Below are 20,565 nucleotides of genomic sequence, written 5' to 3'. Positions count from 1 at the left end.
TATGATGCCTGGCAGGATCATGATGTGCTTCAAAAAATTATTGTTCACTATTACCCTCCTCCTCTCTGTGTGTGTAAATGTGCTAATGGCACACATGTGGAGGTTAGAGGACTTGAAAGTTTTCAAGACTCAGTTCTTTCCTCCCACCATATGGATTGAGGGATTGAGCTTTTTGAGTTTCAAATGAGAAAAGTGTGAAGGCACCGAGTGGTAGCTTTTTTTTTTATTATTATTAACTTGAGTATTTCTTATATACATTTCGAGTGTTATTCCCTTTCCCGGTATCCGGGCAAACATCCCCCTCCCCCCTCCCCTTCCTTATGGGTGTTCCCCTCCCAACCTTCCCCCCATTGCCGCCCTCCCCCCATAGTCTAGTTCACTGGGGGTTCAGTCTTAGCAGGATCCAGGGCTTCCCCTTCCACTGGTGCTCTTACTAGGATATTCATTGCTACCTATGGGGTCAGAGTCCAGGGTCAGTCCATGTATAGTCTTTAGGTAGTGGCTTAGTCCCTGGAAGCTCTGGTTGCTTGGCATTGTTGTTCATAAGGCCCTTACTTACTAGCATTTTATAAAGCATGATTACCCATCCTGGTCAGAAACAGCCTGATTCAGAGAGTCAGAAAAAATGGATCTTTTCCTATTGATTTTACAATAGAGTTTCATGTAGCTCAGTCTGGCTTCCGACTTTTCTATCATTGTGTAGCTGAAGATGACATTGAACTCTCCTGATTTTCCTGCCTTCCCCTCAAAAGTACTGAGGTTACAGGTGTTCAGTGACATGACCAGGTTAGAGATGTGCCTCTCTGATGATGGCCTTTCGAGTGTGGTGATGACTCCCTAGAGTAGATAGTCACACATCACTTCTGTTTGGCTCCTGACAGAAGATTTACCTTTCTAATTAAGTTCCACTTAGACAAATAGAGTAAAATGCCAGCTTTATTCATTCTTAGGGACTTGAATATTATTAGAGAGATCAGACATGTCAGTTGAGGGATTGAATAGGACAAGAGGGAAAAGAAAGAATTAAGTCAAGGTGAGACAAAATGCAGCAGCTTTCAGAGTGGCAAGTAAAGCCATGATTAAGGACTGCTCTCACTCTAGACACAATAACAAGACATTTTTCTACTCTGCGGAAGTGTTGACTTTATTTTAAGAGGAAGCTTTAAGGTGTCAAGTTCCTAACATCTTTTATGAAGAACTATGCCTGCAAAACAGCCCTAAATACGAAGAAATATTTTCTTTTATAACTTGTGTGTTCTTCAAAACTAGATCTATAGTAAAAGTGAGATTATCCTCTCAATAATTTTAGGGAAATATATGTAAATCAAAGAGATGATATATTTTGCTAACAAAATACATTTATAACCAAACATGGAAGCACATACATCTAAACATGTAAGGAAGTTGAGGTAAGAGGGTCACGAGTTCGAGACCAACTTGTGCTATATAATGGTTTCCAGGTCAATCTTAGGCATACAGCAAGAACCCATCTCTTTTTTTAAAAATATTTATTCATTTATTATATGTACACTGTAGCTGTCTTCAGACACACCAGAAGAGGGCATCGGATCCCATTACAGATGGTTGTGAGCCACCATGTGGTTGCTGGGATTTGAACTCAGGACCTCTGGAAGAGTAGTCAGTGCTCTTAACCACTGAGCCATCTCTCCAGCCCAGCAAGAACCCATCTCAAAATGAACATTTGAGAAGCCTGAAGAGATGGCTCAGTGGTTGAGACTACTGGATATTTTTCCAGAGGACACAAGTTTGATTTCGAGCACTTATGTGACAGGTCACAAATTGTCTAAAACTCCAGTCCAAGGGGATCCAATGATTTTCTGGCCTCTATGCGCACAACACATGCATGTGGTATGCAGATGTACATGCAGTCAGAACACTCACACGTATAAAATTAATTTAACTTTTTATGAAATATACTGCAAACAAACATTTTCTTTGAATTTATTAGTTTTGGGCTTAAAATAAATTACATTTTCCCATTACTTTTCCTCTTTCCAACCCTTTCCATGCACTTTCCTTGTTCTCTCTCAAATTTGAAATTCGAATCCTTTTTCTTTAAGTAGTATTACACACACACACACACACACACACACACACACACACACTCCTAAATATAAATACAGCCTTCTCAGTCTCTCTCTCTCTCTCTCTCTCTCTCTCTCTCTCTCTCTGTGTGTGTGTGTGTGTGTGTGTGTGTGTGTGTGTGTGTGTGTGTGTGTGTTTGTGTGCAATTTCAGGGCTGACCACTTTGGGGACTCTCCCCTAGGGAAGACTATTTCTACCTTTCTTGGTATTCTACGTTGCCTGGAGTTTTATATCTAGGGTTCACGCTTCATGAGATTTTCCCTGTTTCATGTTAGCCTGTCTATTCATGTCATCCTTGTTTAGGTCTTGTTTAGGCATCTATGCTGGCAGATTTCTGTAGATGTAGCTTCTCTGACATTTATAAGAGAGGTGGTAACTTAAACCGTTTGCATTTTCTGAAGGCAGCTGGTGCCTGGGAATGTTATATATTGGTGTACATCTCAATGTGGAATTTAAAAGATTACCTCCAAGGGAAGACAGCAAAATGGAAAGCTTAGTGATGTATACACAGAATGTATATACTTTGGTTCTTTTTTTTTTTTTTTCGGAGCTGGGGACCGAACCCAGGGCCTTGTGCTTCCTAGGCAAGTGCTCTGCCACTGAGCCAAATCCCCAACCCCCTAATACTTTGGAGGTAGAAGCAAGAGGATCAGGAGTTCAAAACCAGTCTCAACTTCATGGGACACTATTTCAAAAAAAAGTAAAAGTACCCCCCCCAATAGGAACTTAATGTAAGTGGTGGTGACTTCTTTGTTTTCTAAAGTTTTTCATCTTTATGTATGTATATGTGTATGTACTTGTTTGTGTAGATGCATGTGTATAAAAAGGTCAGAAGTCAATGTTAGGTGCTTTCCTCAATTATCCTCCCCCTAATTTTTAGAATATTAGTGTTTATATAACTATTCAATACCAAGTGATCAGCCTGAAATCATCATATACATATATACACATTTGCACATATATACATACACAGACTGAGAAGGCTGTACAATTAATATACATGTATCTGTGAATTTATGCCATGTGTATGTAGGTACTCAAGGAGGCAGGGAGAAGGCACCAGAGTCCCTGGAGCTGGAGTTACAGGCATCTATAAGCTTCAGCAAGTGGCCTTGACCATGGAGCAATCTCTCCAGCCCTCTACCTTTTTATTCAGACATGAGCTCCAACTGTGCCTGGAGCCCATCAATTCTGCTAGAATGCCTAGCCAGTAGGCCCAAGGATCACCCATATCTTACTGTCTAGCTGTGTGATTATAGAAGTCTTCTGGTTTTTATGTCAGTGCTGAGGAGCTAAACTCAGGTCTTCACTAATGAAACTATCTCTCCATCCCATTTACTAAATTTCATATAGCATCCCTTTATTATCTTACAAGAAAGTTATAAGCTACTGTATTTCTTGCTGTTCTGTTGCATATGGCTAGGTATCCAAGGTAGTGGTTCCAGAGTCTAGAGGCCAAATGCAAGACAAGTTCAGAAGTAGGGAATTTCACTGGGTAATGGAGAGTAGTGCTTGAAATAAAACTTGTGAATAAGCCAAGATGGAGATCTGGGGTTCGGGTGCTATGTAGCCTTTTATAAAGGAGAAGAATAAATGCAAAAGAGGCAGGATGAAGAAAGAAGAGCCCATGGGGTGCACATTGATAGACTGAGGTAGTAAGAAAGGTTGGATTTGTTTAGTAGGGTCATCTTGAGAATAGTTATGCATGCTACTCCCTGAGAAAGCTGAACATGCTTTCTTGTTTTCTTTGTTGTTATGAATACATATTTAGTTTTTTATTTTATGTGTATGAGTGTTTTGCCTGCATATATGTAGATGCTCCATGTGGGTGCAATGCCCATGGAGACCAAAAGAGCATGTTGGATAACTTCAAACTGGTGTTGGGGACACTTTGTAAACTGTCATGAGAGTGTTGGGAACTGACCCCAGGACCAGTGCAAGAGCATCAAGTGCTTTTAGCCATTGGACCATCATTTTAGTCCCTCGGGGCCACACTCTAGCTCATGATGTCATGCATGTTACTGTGTATCCCAATCAAATGGATCACCCTGTGGTGATCTTCCTGCCCTTTTCTTCTGAGTGCTGGGATTACAAGTTGTAGTTTCCATGCCTGGCTTATGAGTGTGATCCTGCAGGCAGTTTAGGTTGGGTCTTTGTTGGGTTGCCATTCATTGACCTATGGATGCTAATTCAAGCCTGTAACTAATGTCTCTGATACCTGAGGTCCTGAATGCCCAAGTCACAGTGCTTGGATTGCTTCCAAGGTAAAAATGGTGTTTTGAATGAAATGTTATAAAATTGATTGATTAACCAGCTAATAAACTGAATTAATTAATGCCCATTAATTATTGCTTTCTGTGGAAATGAGTTTTTAAAGAAAGTTACACCATGAAGGAAACATGAAGTGCAAGAAGAATTGCTAAATTCGATCTCTAAATAAAAAGCTGGTGGGGATGTAGCTTAGTTGGTAGAGTGATTTCCTAGCATCCAGGAAACCCTAGAGTTTGTTCCCAGAACTGTATAAACCAGCATGGCAATGCATACCTATAATCCCAGCACTGGGGAGATGAAGGAAGGACGGTCAGAATTTCAAGGGTCAGATCTAACATAGTGAGGTCCAGGCCAGCCTGGGCTACATGAAACCTTGTTTATAAAAGAAAGAAAACAATAGTTAATTTTGATGATGAAACATACTTCCCACTCAGATAAGCTACTGTTGGAAGAACTTCGGGTGTGTAGATTAGAGTCTTTCAAATTGAAAGTTACCTCTTCCTTTTTCTGAGGAGTTATTTGACCATATCCTCTGTACATGAATTGAAGCTGTTTTTAGAACATGTGTATGAACAAATGGGTACAGCTTGTATTCTTTGCCATTTTGCTGCTATATATTACAATAAGTAAAATATAGTCCATTTCAGTGAGGCAATGAAAGCCTACAAATCCTTCATGCTTCTGTTCTCTAGAATACTTAGATCATGGTGTTTATGATGGGATTTAATGGGCTGGGGCCATATTTGGTACATAATTCAAAAGATACACAGCAATAGAGTTTGAAGTGCCTCTGGTCACCTAGTCACAGGGACTAATTTCTTATTTTTTCTTGTCTACTGCAAGGCTGAACAGTGATTGATTTTCTTTTTGTTGTTTCTTACGTGGTATTTTTCTGAGTTTTGTTTTGTGCTGTTAGAGGTTGAACCTTGGCCTTGCACATGTTGGGAAACTTGTAACACTGAGCTACAACCCTAGCTCTTCCTGTATTTATTGTACTTTTAGCAATGCCTTTTCTTTGGTCATGATTAATTATCTATTGATGAGAACATTGGAACATTAGGTATGTATTCAAATATCTATTGAGATCCTACTGTGTAGCAGGAACACTTCTGGACATGGAAGGTAGAATGAAAAGATTACACTGGTGTTACATGACTCACATTGTAGAAGTAGTCTGTCTTCATGTAAGTCTCACTGATAGAGCATGGTGTCAGTCAACCAATGAGGGACTGTTATTCATCATAGATTTCCCACATGTTGGCAGAGCAGTAGGTCAATTTGGATTTCAAAGACTCCACCATCCAATTGGAAACCCGTTAGTAATCTCTGCACTCCAAGGGAAAAAAGAGAGATGTAGATCATGATGAGCTGGTAGACCACTGAGGGCCCTGCTGTACAGCATCACATACTCCAGAGCTTCTTTCAGGAGAAACATGAAGGTCGGTCCTTGGAGGACTTCATGGAAACTAACAGAGGAACTGATGTTACAGTAACCTGCAGCTGCAGCTGTATTCATGAATTTTGTCTCTCTGCTTTGGACAGACCTCATTACTAGCCATATGTCCTGTACCAAGAATGTGTAGGGGAATGATTACTTTCCCTGTATTTTAAGGCTCCAGCCAAGTTATCAGAGGCCCCTGTGAAAGCAGAGGCTTCAAACTGTCCACCTCAACTGTCCAGATTGATACAACGTTAATACTGACACTACTGGAGAGATTCTCAGTCTTCATGTACTTACCATGGTCCTCAAACCATCAAGCTCTAAAATGGCTAGGCTGCTTGTCCATCCTAGAAAAGAGGGGGAAAGCCTTGTGGGTGTTAGAAGTTGATTTGGGGGTGCATGACTAGTAACAGTGAAGAGTTGAGATGTGTTATAGAGGAGGATAAGATGGCTCAGTGGATAGAACCACTGGGTTCAAAGCCTGATATCCTGTGTTCAGTCCCCACAAGGTGGTAGGAAAGAACTGACTCGTACAGGTTGTCCTCTGAGCTACATATGCCCTCAGTGTTCTCCATGCAGAGTGAATGGATGAAATGTAAAATATAAGCAGGAATATATGGTTAAATGGAATGTGTTCTTAAAATACAAAAATAGACGATTTTCCAAATATTCACTTGTGAGTGGTTGTTGCTAACACAAACATTTCCCCATAGAAATAAAGCTTTACATGGTGATTATGTTTTCTGGCTGGCCCACAAAAGCTTGTTTCATACTTTATGTGGCTAAACTATAAAAACACACAGAGACTATGTAGCAGGTGCAATGCCAGGCCTCCAGGAAAAATGTGTTCTTCATTCCGATTTAGAACACTTAGAAGTCAGTCCCTCTTCTTAAACTGGTGGTGGTGGGGGCTGGGGAGGCCAACCCAGGGTCTGACATAAAGACACCCCAGTGACTGAGGCCATCACCCCCTTCCCTCCTGAAAACTGGCAGCCAATGTGATTCTGAAAAGGCTGCAGTGACACAGGAGTGAGGTGATCGGGGAGCTACAAGAGCATTTCAGTTCCCTCTGTCCTACAAGGCCGTTCTTTCTGCTGCTTAGTCTCTATTGCAATGTCATTTTAAAATCCAATGGCTGCCTTCCCACTCCAGATGCTTCTATCATCTCTTTGCTTTTCTCTTTCCCGAACACCGAACCCTCAGTTGAAAATAAATGTTTGCTCTGGAATTTTCCCTAAAGGTGTAACACAGAAGAGTAACATCCTGGGCTGTGGCGCACTGACCCTTGGGAAGTCGATTTGGTGAATGGAGAATGTGAATGGTGGGGGATGAAGCTTAGACTTTAGTTCTTTCCTAGGAGGCTGAGGGTCCCAGCTCAGGAGTCTGTGAGGTTCAAGACATCTAGGAGCCTGTGTTAGTCATATAAAGTGACTACAGAGCAATCCACAGAGACGGGAGAATACAGAGCAATCCACAGAGACGGGAGAATACGTGTGGTTCAATAAAGTGCCTGTAGTCACAATCACCATCCACATGTTTAGTGGCAGGATGATAGAGATAGAATTTGAATTTGTATAGGTCATTTAAAGTGACATTCTGGAAAAATAATTAACTTATGAAATCACAGCACCATTGACACTCTTGCTCTCTATATTTAACACACTTTCTAGGCAAGCAGTCCACCATTAAACTACATCCCCAACCCTTTTCACTTTCTGTTTTGCGGCAGTGTCTTGTTAAGTTGCTTAGGCTGGCCTTGAAGTAATTCTATAGCCCAAACAGTCCTTGAACTAGTGTTTTTCCCACCAGAGACTCACAGTACTCAGGATTACAGCCTGCTTCACCGGATTCAGTTCACTGTGCATAGTTTAAGAAAGTGAAATCCTGATATCCACTTAGCAGTATGTTTTAGCAAACATTAAGAATTTGACATTTGAGTTTACGCAGTTAGATGAGTTAGGCCTTTGGTGAAGTTGGCTACTGTGTGTCCATTTTCTATAGCTTTAAGAACTGAACCAGATTTGAGACCTCAGAGATCTTGCTAAGATGTTGCCTTGGAGATTCCCGATTCAGAAAATGGATCACCAGACTTCTCCTTAGCCTGCATTGGTCAAAGTCTTTCTGGTTATAAAAGCCCTGGGAGAAAAATGTTGCTTTCCTAAGATCCTCAAAACTGTTTACAATGTTAGTATTAGAATCTAGGTCTCTGGACCCCCATGCTCTTCTCAAAACATCTCATGTTGCTGTGACTACAGGCACAAGTCAGACCCCGTTTCCTAAATTGCTGAAATGCAGAGAAATGGAGGGAATCAAAGTCCAGTGAATTCAGGGTTTGCTCTTTTAAGTTTGCTCCCCATCAGTAGACAAACAAGCACGGGTACAAATACCATCAGTGTATTGTAGTAAGTGGAATGCTAGTGGGTAATGAGTCCAATTTCAGACCTAAGAGCATTATTTGTTACAGATTTTGTGAGTGCTTTTAGCAGGAGCTTGGTGGAAGCCTCACAGGTTATAGAGCCAGAAGCAACGGCACCAGTGAGATATGACTAAGCAGCTCAGATTGGCTTCCTCAGCTGTACCGTGTAATGACATTTCCTTCAAAGTTCAGGGGTTAGCAGAGGCAGTGTGTTCAGCTGTGAGAATTAGAGAACGTGATTCAAGATGAGCTCAGTTAATTTAAGATTTTTTTTTTCATAAGAGCGAGATGAACAGGGAGCACTGGAATGTCCTTAAATATTTGGCATCTTTTCTTTAAACAGGCTGGAAAGAGAAGCTGCATATCCTTGTGGTTCCATGGGACCACTTGCATTTCACTTGATTAGATTTAAAAATAAAAGAGTGATGGAGCCAATTGTGATCAATGTAAACCTGAACTTCTAACCTGAAATGGGAGTTGACTAGGTACTACTAAAGGCACAGTGGCATTAAGGAGTTGCTGGTTCCAAAGTATAATGGGGAGTGGATTCCTTTCTTAACTAGGATGTGGCTGGCAGCTGTGACTGCTTAACTCAGGTGTGTAAGGCACGATAATGAGGCAGCCAGGAGGTGCTTTAGCTCCTCTTTGTAACCACAACCCCCATCTGACTAGTGCCTTACAGAATGTGAACTCCCCCTCCTGACTCTGGCAAATGAGTTGTGTTGGGAAATGGAAAGACAGCCCAGGAATTAGGCAGGGCCTCTTGGGAGGGCCTCTAGTATGGGGGAGTTTCTCATTGCCACATTAGTAGAATTAGTCATTTTGGGGACTCTAGCAAACTGCAGATGCGACAGATGCTACTTGGACTGAAGTAGCAAGGAATTTCTTCCTGTGCAAACCCACAGATGACTTTTCTGTGTTGTCCTATGATGTCTCATGGAAACACCATGCACATGCGCAAGGCCACAATGCCTCTCAGAGCACCCACTTGTAAGTGTTTTTATTTGATGGAAGGCTTCATATAGCTCAGGCTGGCCTCAAGCTTGCTATGGCCTTCAGATCCTCCTGCTTCGCCACCTCACTGTTGAGATTACAGTGATGCTTCAACACCCTTGATTTACTGAGTGCTAGGAGGCCAATCCAGGGCTTCTTGCAAGCTAGGCAGACATTCTACCAACAGTTCCTTACTTGTGTATACTTGTATTGGTCCATCACTTTCTTGGTCTGTGACAACTACTCTGAGTCTTAGTTTACTCATTTAAGGAAATGAGCAATCGTTCCCATAATGCAAGCTTGCTAGAAGAAACACATAAAATGAAAAAGTTTAATCTTAGTCTATGATGATGTCAAAATATCATAACCTTTTGAGAACAGAAATGTATTGTGTTCTTCATGACCCTGGAAGTTGGAAAGTCCAGTAGCTGGTAAACACAGGATCACAGTGTCCTCATATGGTAGAAAGGGAAAAACAGTTGTTTGGGTTCCTTCTATTCATTCATGTGAAAATTGATTTTGTATTATGTGTGTGAGTTTTTGCCTGCATGTATGTCCTTGCACCACATGTTTGCCTGATACCAGCACAAGTTCGAAGAAGGTGTCCTAGTCCCTGGATCTGGAGTTGAGAACAATTATGAGCTGTTATGTGGATGCTGTGAATTTAACTCTGGTCCTCTGGGATAAGCAGCTAGTACTCCTAATTCCTGAGCCACAGCCCCATTTTTATGTATTTAAAAAGATGACTAATATCATTTAGAAGGTATCAATGCTTGGACCTAATAATTTCCCAGTGTTACCACTTCCAAATAGTACCACCTCAAAGATTAAGTTTCACTGTAAATTTTGTGACATAAACACCCAAATCATTGCCATACATATTTATTCTCTAAGCATCATGCCAGGCAGATAGCAGGGGCCTAACAAATCCTGAGCATAATTATATGATTAGTGAGGGATGAAATGGAGGTGCTCAGTGAGTAGAGTGCCTGGCTAGCATGCATGAAACCCTGGGTTCTTTCCCCAGCACCATGTAGAGATTGCTGTGGTGGCCCATGTCTTTAAGCCCAGTGCTCTGGAGTTTGAGGTCTAGACCGAGCTCCATGAGATCTTGTCCAAAAGGGGAAGATAAGAGAAAATGGACCAGGAAGTTGAGGAGTGATTTCTACTTTGTTTTCTTGTCTTATATGTTGAAATGGAGAGTGACTCCAGAAGGATATATTTGTAAAGTCATAAAAATAATAACTTTTGCATAATTTACCCTGGTAGATCCCCAAGATCTCAGAATACATAAGTGCCATTTAGAGGGTGGAAAATGGGTTTGATGTCACTGCATATTTCCAGAATGGAAAAACTTGTCAAAACTATATGTGTTGTCTCATGTCATCTGCTGATGCTGGAGAGGACTTTGCCTGGCTATATATGACTACTGTTCAGAAAAGAATCCCTAATGAGGTTTAATGACTGTCTTCTCTGTTGATTATCCAGAGTTGAGTTTCGGTTGTTTATGAACTTGAGCCCTATCCATCCAATTGCTGGTACCTTCGGGTTCTCTACCAATATTGCCATGAAATGAATGGAGGGTAGTAGTACTGCTGTTTTTCTGACCTTCATAGATCTAAATGAACCACACATGGTTTATTTCTAGACCAAAATAGGAATAAAGAAACTTCAGCTAATCGGAATCTTGATCATATAGTGGACACTGAATTGATGATATTAAAACTCTGTCATGATTTGACTTTGAAAAGCATTTTGGATAATTATATACTTTACCTTCCCACAAGTTCCAGGGTTTGCAGATGGAAAGACAGATTAGTTCTCCATTTTGAGACATTAGGGCTGGGTGTGGTAGCTCAATCCTGTAATGCTAACACTCCAGAGGCGGAGACAAGGGAATAGCTGTACACAGTGTGCTCCAGGAAGCCAGAGCTATGTAGCTGTCTCAAAAAACAAGAACAAACAAACAACAAAAGATGTGTTCTTCCTACTTGAGTCCCCTGTATGGTACCTCATTTCTCCTTGTTTTTATCTCACTCAACCTTAATGGATTCTCCTCCATGTTTTTCCAGTTGGCCATCAGTGAGTACACTTGGTCTTTCTGGACATCCTCATCTGTAAATTCAATCTCACATTTCTCCTTTGCATTATGGTCTCCATGGCTCTCTCCAAGTGATATTTCCTTCTCTGAAGGGGACCCAGGTCAAGTTCACAGAAGAAAGATCTAGAGTAGAGCTTTCAATACTCACTTTGGAGAAGCTGAGGATATAGCTCACTGGTTGAGTACTTATTCAACGTGCACAAAACTCTCGGTTTAATCCTCAGGAACATGTGTAAGGGGCTTGGTGCTACACACCTCTAATCCCAGAACCTAAGAGGTAGAAGCAGGAGGCTCAAAATTTCAAGGTCATCCTTGATTGCAAAGTATGTTTAAAGCTAGCCTGTGCTACATGGAATGCTGTCTCAAAAAAATTAGATTAGAGCTTAGGAATTTATGGTATAGTGAAGTCTATCTGTAGGTGTATCTGGTCCCCCAAATGCTCTAAAACAGTAGTCGTTGTGCATTGTTTCTCTACTAGTCTATAAGGCCATGTGTAATGCCTTCCTGTATCATTCCTGCTGCTCTGTAGAACAGACTAGCTATGAGAAGTTGAGCATCTGTGGATAATCTCAAGTATATTTGGGTTTTCTCAAAAGGGAACTGGGTACAGTCCAGGCAACTTCCTCTTTTCAGCAGTGACTCTTGTTGATACATGTTTTATTTTATGATCAACTCATGTGCTCTAAAACTCAAATACCCAGATACCTCTGTTACCATATGTAAGCCATCAAGCTGGGTAAGGAACAACCACACAAGTAAAACACGGGGGGAGATTTTCATCCCAGGTTTTATTCTCATGTCTGTTTTAGCATTGCATTTTTCTTATTATTGTAGAGTCTGCCCACCTCTTCCATATCTAACACATATATCCATAGACATACATATAAGTACAATCCCACTGGGAATTTTAGGATTAAACACAAACCAACTTCACAGATAGCCCTAGTTAGACTCAGGGGGTTACAAAGCAAAAGAAAACATAAATAAAGGGAAGAGACATGGGGTGGATAATAGGGGTATGGGAGGACTGTTAGAGAGGGATGAAAATGCATTTGTGTGTGTGTGTGTGTGTGTGTGTGTGTGTGTGTGTGTGTGTGTGTGTGAAATTGTCAAAGGAACACATTTAACACAAAGGAAACATGGAGATTGCCTGGTGACCATTTTGGCATAGATGTCATGAACTCTGTCCCACTGTGTCAGTTCTGGAGATTGATTATGTCATCTTCTGGGGTTCACGATGCTCTCACCACCATCTATTGTATTGTGTTCACCTTGGCTTTGGCAAACTAAAATAGAACTCCTCTCAGTTCATTTCTGGAAATGTGCTTTTTAAACATTTGGAATGTAGTCCCATTCAGCACTTCAGAAATATTAATGGTACCCTTTTACTAAAAGCCTACTTGTGCTTCTTATTTATTTGCTTGCCTTCACTCTCTCTCTCTCACTCCCCCCTCTCTGTATGTGTGTTCCCATGTCCACTCCATTAAATATGATTATAGAGGCCAGAGGACAACTTAAGGAGCTAACCTTTTACTTCCACATGTGAATTCTGGGACTCAAATTCAGGTAGTTAGACTTGCTATCTAGACTAAGCAGGTCTTGAATTTTTGGTGATCCTCCTGAATCGAATTGCCGAGTGATAGGATTGCTAGTGTGAGTCACCATGACTGGTTAATACCTACAGTATTGAGCGCCTACTTTTGATTGTGCCTGTGTTTCATACTAGTCTCAATATACATGTCAGAGACCGTAAGAAGCCACAACATATCTTAATGCATGGGATATATTTTAAAACCAACATTTTATATTACATTGAGAACAGTGGTGCTGGTGAAATGGCTCGGTGATTAGAGGTACTTGCAGCCAAGTCCTTGACAACCAGAGTTAATGTCCAGGGATGCATGTGGAATGGTAGGGGTGAACTGATTCTTTCTCAAATTTGTCCTCCCATGCGCTCTCTCTCTCTCTCTCTCTCTCTCTCTCTCTCTCTCTCTCTCTCTCACACACACACACACACACACACACACACACACACACACACACACGCACACACACACACACACAGGAGAGAGATAGAGAGAGACAGAGACTGATAGTGATGACAGAGAAAGGTAGAGAATATATCAGTAGGTAATTGGCACTTTCTGTAGGAACAGTTCCCTATCAGATTGCAAAAAAAAAAAAAAAAAAAGGTCATGAGGATGTTATTTTTACTCAGGTCTCACTCTAGCCTAGGCTGACCTGGAACCCACTCTGTAGGCCAGGCTATCCTACATTTTGGCAATCCTCCTGCCTCAGCCTCCCAATTGCAAAGACTACAGATGTGACCCACCATACCTGGCCAAAGGCCTGGCAGCATATCTAGGAAGGTCACCCAAAGCCAGGAAGAACTCACAAGCTCAGGCAGATGGAGAGTCAGATTCTTGCAGTTCACAGATGAGAAGGGCAAGATCAATCAGCAGAAAACAGGAAGTGAGGCTTCGAGCAAAAGGCAGGTTGGGACAGCAGTTCTGCAATGTGGCATTGGGATCCTAAGCAGTTGGGCAGCAGCAGGGAGGAAGGGGAGGAGAGACAGGCACTTGTGACAGTGCCACCGGCAAGGAGAATTAATAAGAGGTAAAGCAGAAAGCCTCTGTATTTGTAGGCTTCTGAGGCCCTTGGGGAGGTGTTGGGCAGTAACAGGAACCCCTGCACACAGGCTTTGTGTAACTGGCTGAAGAGTCAGGAGTTCAGGTCAGGAGACTGGGTCTGAGCATGCGCTTTAAATTTCCTGGTGGGTGCTACCTTCTCAGCTTGCCTTTCATATCCCAGTGCTGTTTTGTTCTGAGTCACTGATGGCTGCCACATGCCATTAGGCAGCTCAGCTGCTGCTCTAGTTTTTCCAGAAGGTATGCAGAGGTTTGCATCTTGTCTTGTACATTTTCCCCCTCTTGAATACTAAAGCAAGGGGCCTTTTCACAGTTTCATTTGTTGAGTTGATTACTTACAGTGTCTTACAGTTTCACATTTCCTTTCTAATAGGTGTTTGAGCCTGATGACCTCTATTCTGGGGCCAATTTCTCCAAGGTTCTGAATACCCTTCTAGCTGTCAACAAAGCGACAGAAGGTAAGGCATGCTGGTGATTTATGATCCATATTTCTAGAAGCTAGCTATGGCCACAGCTGTTCAAATGATGCAAATTTCTTCCCTCCCCCAAAATAAATTTATAAAAAATATAAAATACTTAATTTGTATAACTCAAATGTACCCATCACAGAATAACAAGGAAAAATGCACACATATCAAATTCTAATAATCTTAACATAACAATAAAAACCAAAAGTGATTTCATGCAAAGCTTTGGGATTGCCAATTGAGTATAACAAGACAGACAAAAAAGGGAAAGACCAGTTCCTCCTTAAAAAATAAGGTTTACAAAAAACAGCCATCACTTCCCTTTCTCCACCAGAGATATTTTTCTTGTAGTTTTCCATAGGTCGCAAAGCAGAGCTTTTCAGTAGCTTTGCTCTTGGAATGAAACCTCAGATTCCCCAATGAATATAGAGAGTAGCTTATGTAAACATTTCATATCCACTGTATTACAGATTATTAAGTATAATCCGAGTAAAGAGGAAACTGATAAAACTGTACTAGAAAGCTGTTTATTCTGTGACATCATGTCTTAAATATATCAGTCGTAGTCATCGTGAGTTCAAATGCTTTGAGCACTTTCCATCGGTCTTGGCTGTCTCAGTAGCTCCAAGTGGTCTCATTGAATCAGTCAAACACCAATGGTGGATACAGGGACGGGAAAGTCCACATTAGAGATAAGGAATGCCTGGCCCACAGTTACCCAACTAGAAACTGGATGGCTAAGCTAGGATTCAAACCCACATAAAACTGTCCAGAGTTTTTATGATAAACATGAATCCTGCTGCTTGATTGGTTTAAGAGCCACACGACTGTGCTCAGTACTGCCAGGTGCCAAGGAGGAAGTAGAAGATCTGGCCCTGCCCTTGAAAAAATTACCATCTATTTATGGAGACTCAACTTACCCACGTGAACCAATTAGAGAGCGGAGCAGACAATGTAATCAAGTGCCGAGTAGGACGGAGAATCTAGGAACCCATCAAGTAATTATAGTTTTACCCTAAAGAGCTGTAGATAATGGCAAGATGTGGAAAAATACTTCTCTGAAGTTGTTCTTTTGCTATTTGGAAAAAAAATGGTTTTTGAGCTATTGCAAGGCGTATGGCAGAGAGTACAGCTAATTCAAGTAGCTATATTTAACGCACATGACAAGTATCCAGTTCTGGGAAGGGAGGATGGTATAATTCTAACATTATGCCACACAAATTATACGTTTCTTTGCCAAACTCTTCTAGCAAGTTTTACAGTCTCTTCGCTCACCACAGATATTTATAAAAATACAAGGAGGTGAAAGTAAAAACCCACGGCCTCAAGGAGATTACTCGATGCTGAGCCTGTCGCCTAGGGAATGTTTGGGCTTTAGACTTTTGCAGTTTATATCTTTTAAAAATAAGTGGAAAAGAAAGAAGCCTCATTTGAATTTGTCAAGAAGCCAGCCTCTCCCTTCAGTACACTCTCAGCGTGCTGAGAACACCCAGCTCAGCCCAGGCCCGATCAAATTTCACAAAGAATCAAGCAAGAGAAAGCTCCAGTGTTTGATTTTACAAAATGATTCTAACACCAAGATTGCATCTGTCTCAAACACACCCTCTCCCTCATTCTGATTCTCCACCCCACCCCAAAACACCAGGGAGACTTTATGTTATGTGGGCCACACATATTTTGACATGTAAGCGAAGAACCCGTAAGTTATGAGCCAACAAACAAAGAGAGAAATTTGAAATATTTCCAAAGTATTAAGAGCCACAAACAGCTGTTTGGTACCCGATATAGGTCTGCCTTGGGTAACACGGCATACATACTGTGGCAACTGGTTCCGTAAGGGAAAGTTGTAGGGAAATGGGTTAGGAGAAAATGTGGTTCTGCCGCTGTTTTTCATTATACTGGACAGCAGTGGCCAGTAAGGTTAAGAAGAAAAAAGTTGGCCATTGAAAAGAAAAAAGGGAGGGGGAAGCCTAAAAACACAGCCTGTTCAGAGTGATAGTATCCCAGAAGCCACTAGGATGGCTTCGGCAATGTCCTGGGCTAGAGTGTACTGTAGGTGGTTTCCTGCTGCAAGTTTTATTTATTTATTTGTTTTCCTCTCTTCACAGATCAGCTATCAGAAAGACCATGTGGACGGTCCTCTTCTCTTAGTGCTACGACCAGCTCTCAGACAAACCCACAGGCAGCCGTTCCCAGCACAACTCCAGAGCAGCAAAGCGAGGAAAAGGCAGCGGTAAGTAGCATCTGTCCCCATTCCCTACTCCACTTTGTTTTAAAAATCTCTCAAGTGGGATGAACATCTCCCATGTATTTCCATGTGCACTGAGGTAGATATTCTGTTTGTTTGGGGTTTCACCAGAGTATGAGGTACAGAGTGAACTTCTGTTCAAGCTGGAATACTGGGAGAAAGCAGGTAGGGGAACTCCTCAGGGCTGAAGCTCTGTTGTTTACTAGAATTTAGCTAGTCACTAACTGGGAATGCTATGCAAATGTCAGTCATTATGAGTGCTCCTGATGGTCCTTTGCTGTCATTTACCCTACCCCAAGAGCTAATTAGAATGAATTATTACCTGGCACTCACAGGCAATCAATAAATACTCATTATTGTTCTGGTCTTGATTGCAGTTTCTTTTGTTTCCTTGCATTCCTATTGAGCAAGAAGGAAGCTTAGCTGGATGTGGTGGCACAAACCTGCATTCCCAGCTCTTTGGAAACTGAGGCAGGAACATCACTAGTTTGAGGTTAACCTGGGCTATATTGTACATTCAAGTTTGGTGTGTAAAAGAAGAACCACTTTTAAATATGAGCCCATGATACATCTCTATACTGGATCTCCTAGTTGTCTTCAAATCTGCTCTTAGACCTATGGTTCTCACCTTCCTAAAGCTGTGACTCTTCAATACAGTACCTCGTGTTTTGGTGACCCCCAACATAAATAAAATCATTTTCACTGCTACTTCATAACTGTAAGTTTGCTCCTGTTATGAATCATAATGGAAATATCTGTGATTTCTTATGGTCTTATGCAGCCCCTGTGAGAGGTTTTCAACCTCCAAAGGGGTCTCCACCCACAGCTTAAGAACCACAATCTTAGAAACTTTGATTTTGGAGGAAATGCCATTTTCTATTCTTTCACTCTTGTCAAAGATATTGGCTTACTGTAGGCCACCACAACTTGTTATTTCCAGAACGTCTAAACAGGTGCTTCTTATCCTTTTGAGGTCACCTCTTCCTTCTCATTCTTTTCAGATAGGCTCTCGCATAACCCAGCAGGGCATAAAACTTGCTATGTCCTGGGGAAGGTTGGGGGGAGAATGACCTTGAACTTCTGATCCTCCTGCCTCCGCCGGCTAAGAACTAGGATTACAGGTGTGTGCAATCGTACTTGGTTTGCACAATGCTGGGGATCTAAGCAGGGCTTCTTGAATGCCAGATAAGCACTCGGCCAACTATGTTACTGCCAAGCAGCCCCATAGAAAAGCTGTTGAATGCTATGACACCATATTCTTTGCCCTCTCTTAAACTGTGTATAAAAGCTCATGTGGGTAACCTAATATGAGCAAAGAAAGCTACACTGGGTTTATGAGAGTCTCATAAGGATCTATGACCTTCAGATGTTAAACCCAGAACTTCTGACTTACATAATTGTGACTGTTATGAGGTAGTGTCATAGAGCCCAGGCTGACCGTGAACTCTCTGTGTAGTGGAGGATACCCGTGAACTCCTTATCTTTTCCCCTTCAAATCCTAAGTGTTCAGATCATGCATGTGTACCTTCACCTATCCAGCTTAATATTGATCACAGCCTAACTGATCTTTACTTATGACGGGGCGCTGGCCTACTTCAGATTTGTTAGTAACTGTGAGGTGGGAGTGATTTTTCCAAGAGTAGGTTAGTAGCTAATATTTACACCGAGTTTTATGTTGGAGAGAAGCAAGATGGAATGGTGTATTAGTTTACTTTAGTAGCTTGTTCAGCTAAGTAGCCAGGTTTAGAAAATGAAGAGGAGAATGAAAGCTGTGACTCTCTCAAAAATATATGTTCTGAGAAATGCAATTTTTATTTTAAAATTTATTATTATGGTTGTTGTTGTTTGTGTGTTTTATCTGTGTATGAATGCAGATGCACGTGAAGATCAGGGAACACCTTTTAAGAGTCAGTTCCTTCCTTCCTTCTTTCCTTCTTTCCTTCCTCCCTTCTTTCCTTCTTTCCTTCCTTCCTTCTTTCCTTTTTTCCTTCCTTTCCTCCCTCCCTCCCTCCTTCCCTCCCTCCTTCCTTCTTTCCTTCCTTCCTTCCTTCCTTCCACCATGGGCTCCAGGAAGGGAACTCAGGTCATCATCTCCCTGAAAACATTTGCATATGGATACGAAGGGGTTGGTAAATTCCCCTGGACCTATTTGTAGACTCCTAGATTCAAAGCTGAGGCTAGGCTAGGCAAGGCAGAATGTCATATGCCTGCAATCCTAGATTCTGGGAGGCTGAAAGGCAGGAGAACTGCTGTGAAGCCTGCCCAGTGTACAGAGTGAAGCCCTGGCCAGTCTGAGCTAATATGAGACATTGTCAAAAAAACACAAAAATAAAGTAATCAAATGAAATGAGCTTGGAGTTTTACTCTTTTTTAAATTGAAAAAAAATGTGGGTATAGGTGTTTTTTTAAAATAATCTTTTTTTGGGGGGGGGTTCTTTTTTTCGGAGCTGGGGACCGAACCCAGGGCCTTGCGCTTCCTAGGTAAGCGCTCTACCACTGAGCTAAATCCCCAGCTCCAGGGTATAGGTGTTTTATCTGCATTATGTCTGTTCACCACTTACAAAAGTGCCCAAAAAGGCCAGAAAAAGGCATCAGATTCCCTGGAACTGGGATTACAGATGTTTGTGAGCTGCCATGTGGGTGCTGGAAATCCAACCTAGGTCCTTAAGAGGAACCAGCATTGTTAACTGCTGAACAGATTCCTGGGGTTATAATTTTCATCACTCCACTTTGTCTACATATGCATAATGTCTATGCATGTATCCATTAGCTAGACAGTTAATCTGATGTGGCTTTTGTTTCTCTAGGAGATGACGGAAAATGGAAGTCACCAGTTGATAGTAAAGGCAAGATTCAACTTCAAGCAGACCAATGAAGATGAATTGTCAGTGTGTAAAGGGGACATCATTTATGTCACTCGAGTTGAAGAAGGAGGCTGGTGGGAAGGCACATTAAATGGGAGAACCGGATGGTTCCCTAGTAATTATGTTCGAGAAATTAAACCCAGTGGTAAGTAAAGCTTTTAAAGTCTTAAAACTCGTTCTTTCTTGGCATTGTTATTGAAAATGTTTTATTTTAAATTGTTTAACACAGTTGATACATGTATGTCCAAAATAAGACTAGACTAGAACTGGGAATAATTAGATATGTTGAAACAAAGCTGTATTTAGATTACGGGAAAGCTAAATAAGCAAAGGAATCCAATGTTCAGGCAACTGCTCGACTGTAAGCATGAGCCTCTCTGCCCACTGAGTCTAGCCCAGAGTCCTTCCTGCTCCTCTCAGAATCACCATGGCAGAGGACAATAACAAGAGAAGCTGAGAGCTGACTTCCCTTTTTAGCTCTCCAGTCTTTCAGCAGACGTCAAGACTGTTAAGACTGCCTCAGAGATGTGTGAGAGAGATAACAGTCTCCCTGCAGAAAGCTGTCTGACCACTTTGAGAACAAGGTTGCCCTTAGCTTATTGTAAATCATGAGCTACTTTTCCCTTTCTTGAACAATGAACACAAAATAGACTCCAATTGCTCTTGAGAAGTCTCTTTCAGAGGCTTTTGGTAACTTATTTGTCCTTCTTAAAAAAGAAGGAAGATTCTTCTTAGAATAATAAGCAGAAATTAGCAGTCTTGTGGTGTATATCTGGTATCCTAGCCCTGGGGAAGTAGAAGCAGGCGGGTTAAGAGTTTAAGGTTATCCTTTCCTATAAAAGAAGTTTTAGCTTGGACTACTTCAGACTTTGTCTCAAACCAACCAACGACAGAAATAGACAGAACCCTTCCAGAACCAGTTTATGATAATACATAGACAGATAAAAGTGCTGTTATCATAGCTCTTCTTTTCTAAAAAAAATATTTACCCAAGGGCTCCTTTCAGTGGC

General features: G+C 41.5%; 1 protein-coding gene across 13 annotated transcripts in view; it reads left to right on the top strand.

The window, feature by feature from the left end:
- Arhgef6 (Rac/Cdc42 guanine nucleotide exchange factor 6) overlaps positions 1 to 20,565 on the top strand; it is a 120,079-nt gene that overhangs the window by 25,957 nt on the left and 73,557 nt on the right. For 12 of the 13 annotated variants that reach the window (XM_039099908.2, XM_008773653.4, XM_008773652.4 and 9 more), the window contains 3 exons: positions 14,350 to 14,434; positions 16,552 to 16,676; positions 19,499 to 19,700. In XM_039099908.2, coding sequence (XP_038955836.1) covers positions 14,350 to 14,434; positions 16,552 to 16,676; positions 19,499 to 19,700 — 412 coding nt within the window. Of the gene's footprint in view, positions 1 to 13,888; positions 13,945 to 14,349; positions 14,435 to 16,551; positions 16,677 to 19,498; positions 19,701 to 20,565 lie in introns of those variants that run through there. The other variant, XM_039099909.2, reaches the window with a different exon arrangement.

This window comes from Rattus norvegicus, chromosome X, assembly GCF_036323735.1.
Source record: "Rattus norvegicus strain BN/NHsdMcwi chromosome X, GRCr8, whole genome shotgun sequence".
In the NCBI taxonomy this organism is placed as follows: Eukaryota; Metazoa; Chordata; class Mammalia; order Rodentia; family Muridae; genus Rattus; species Rattus norvegicus.
This window is presented reverse-complemented; position numbering and strand designations above follow the sequence as displayed.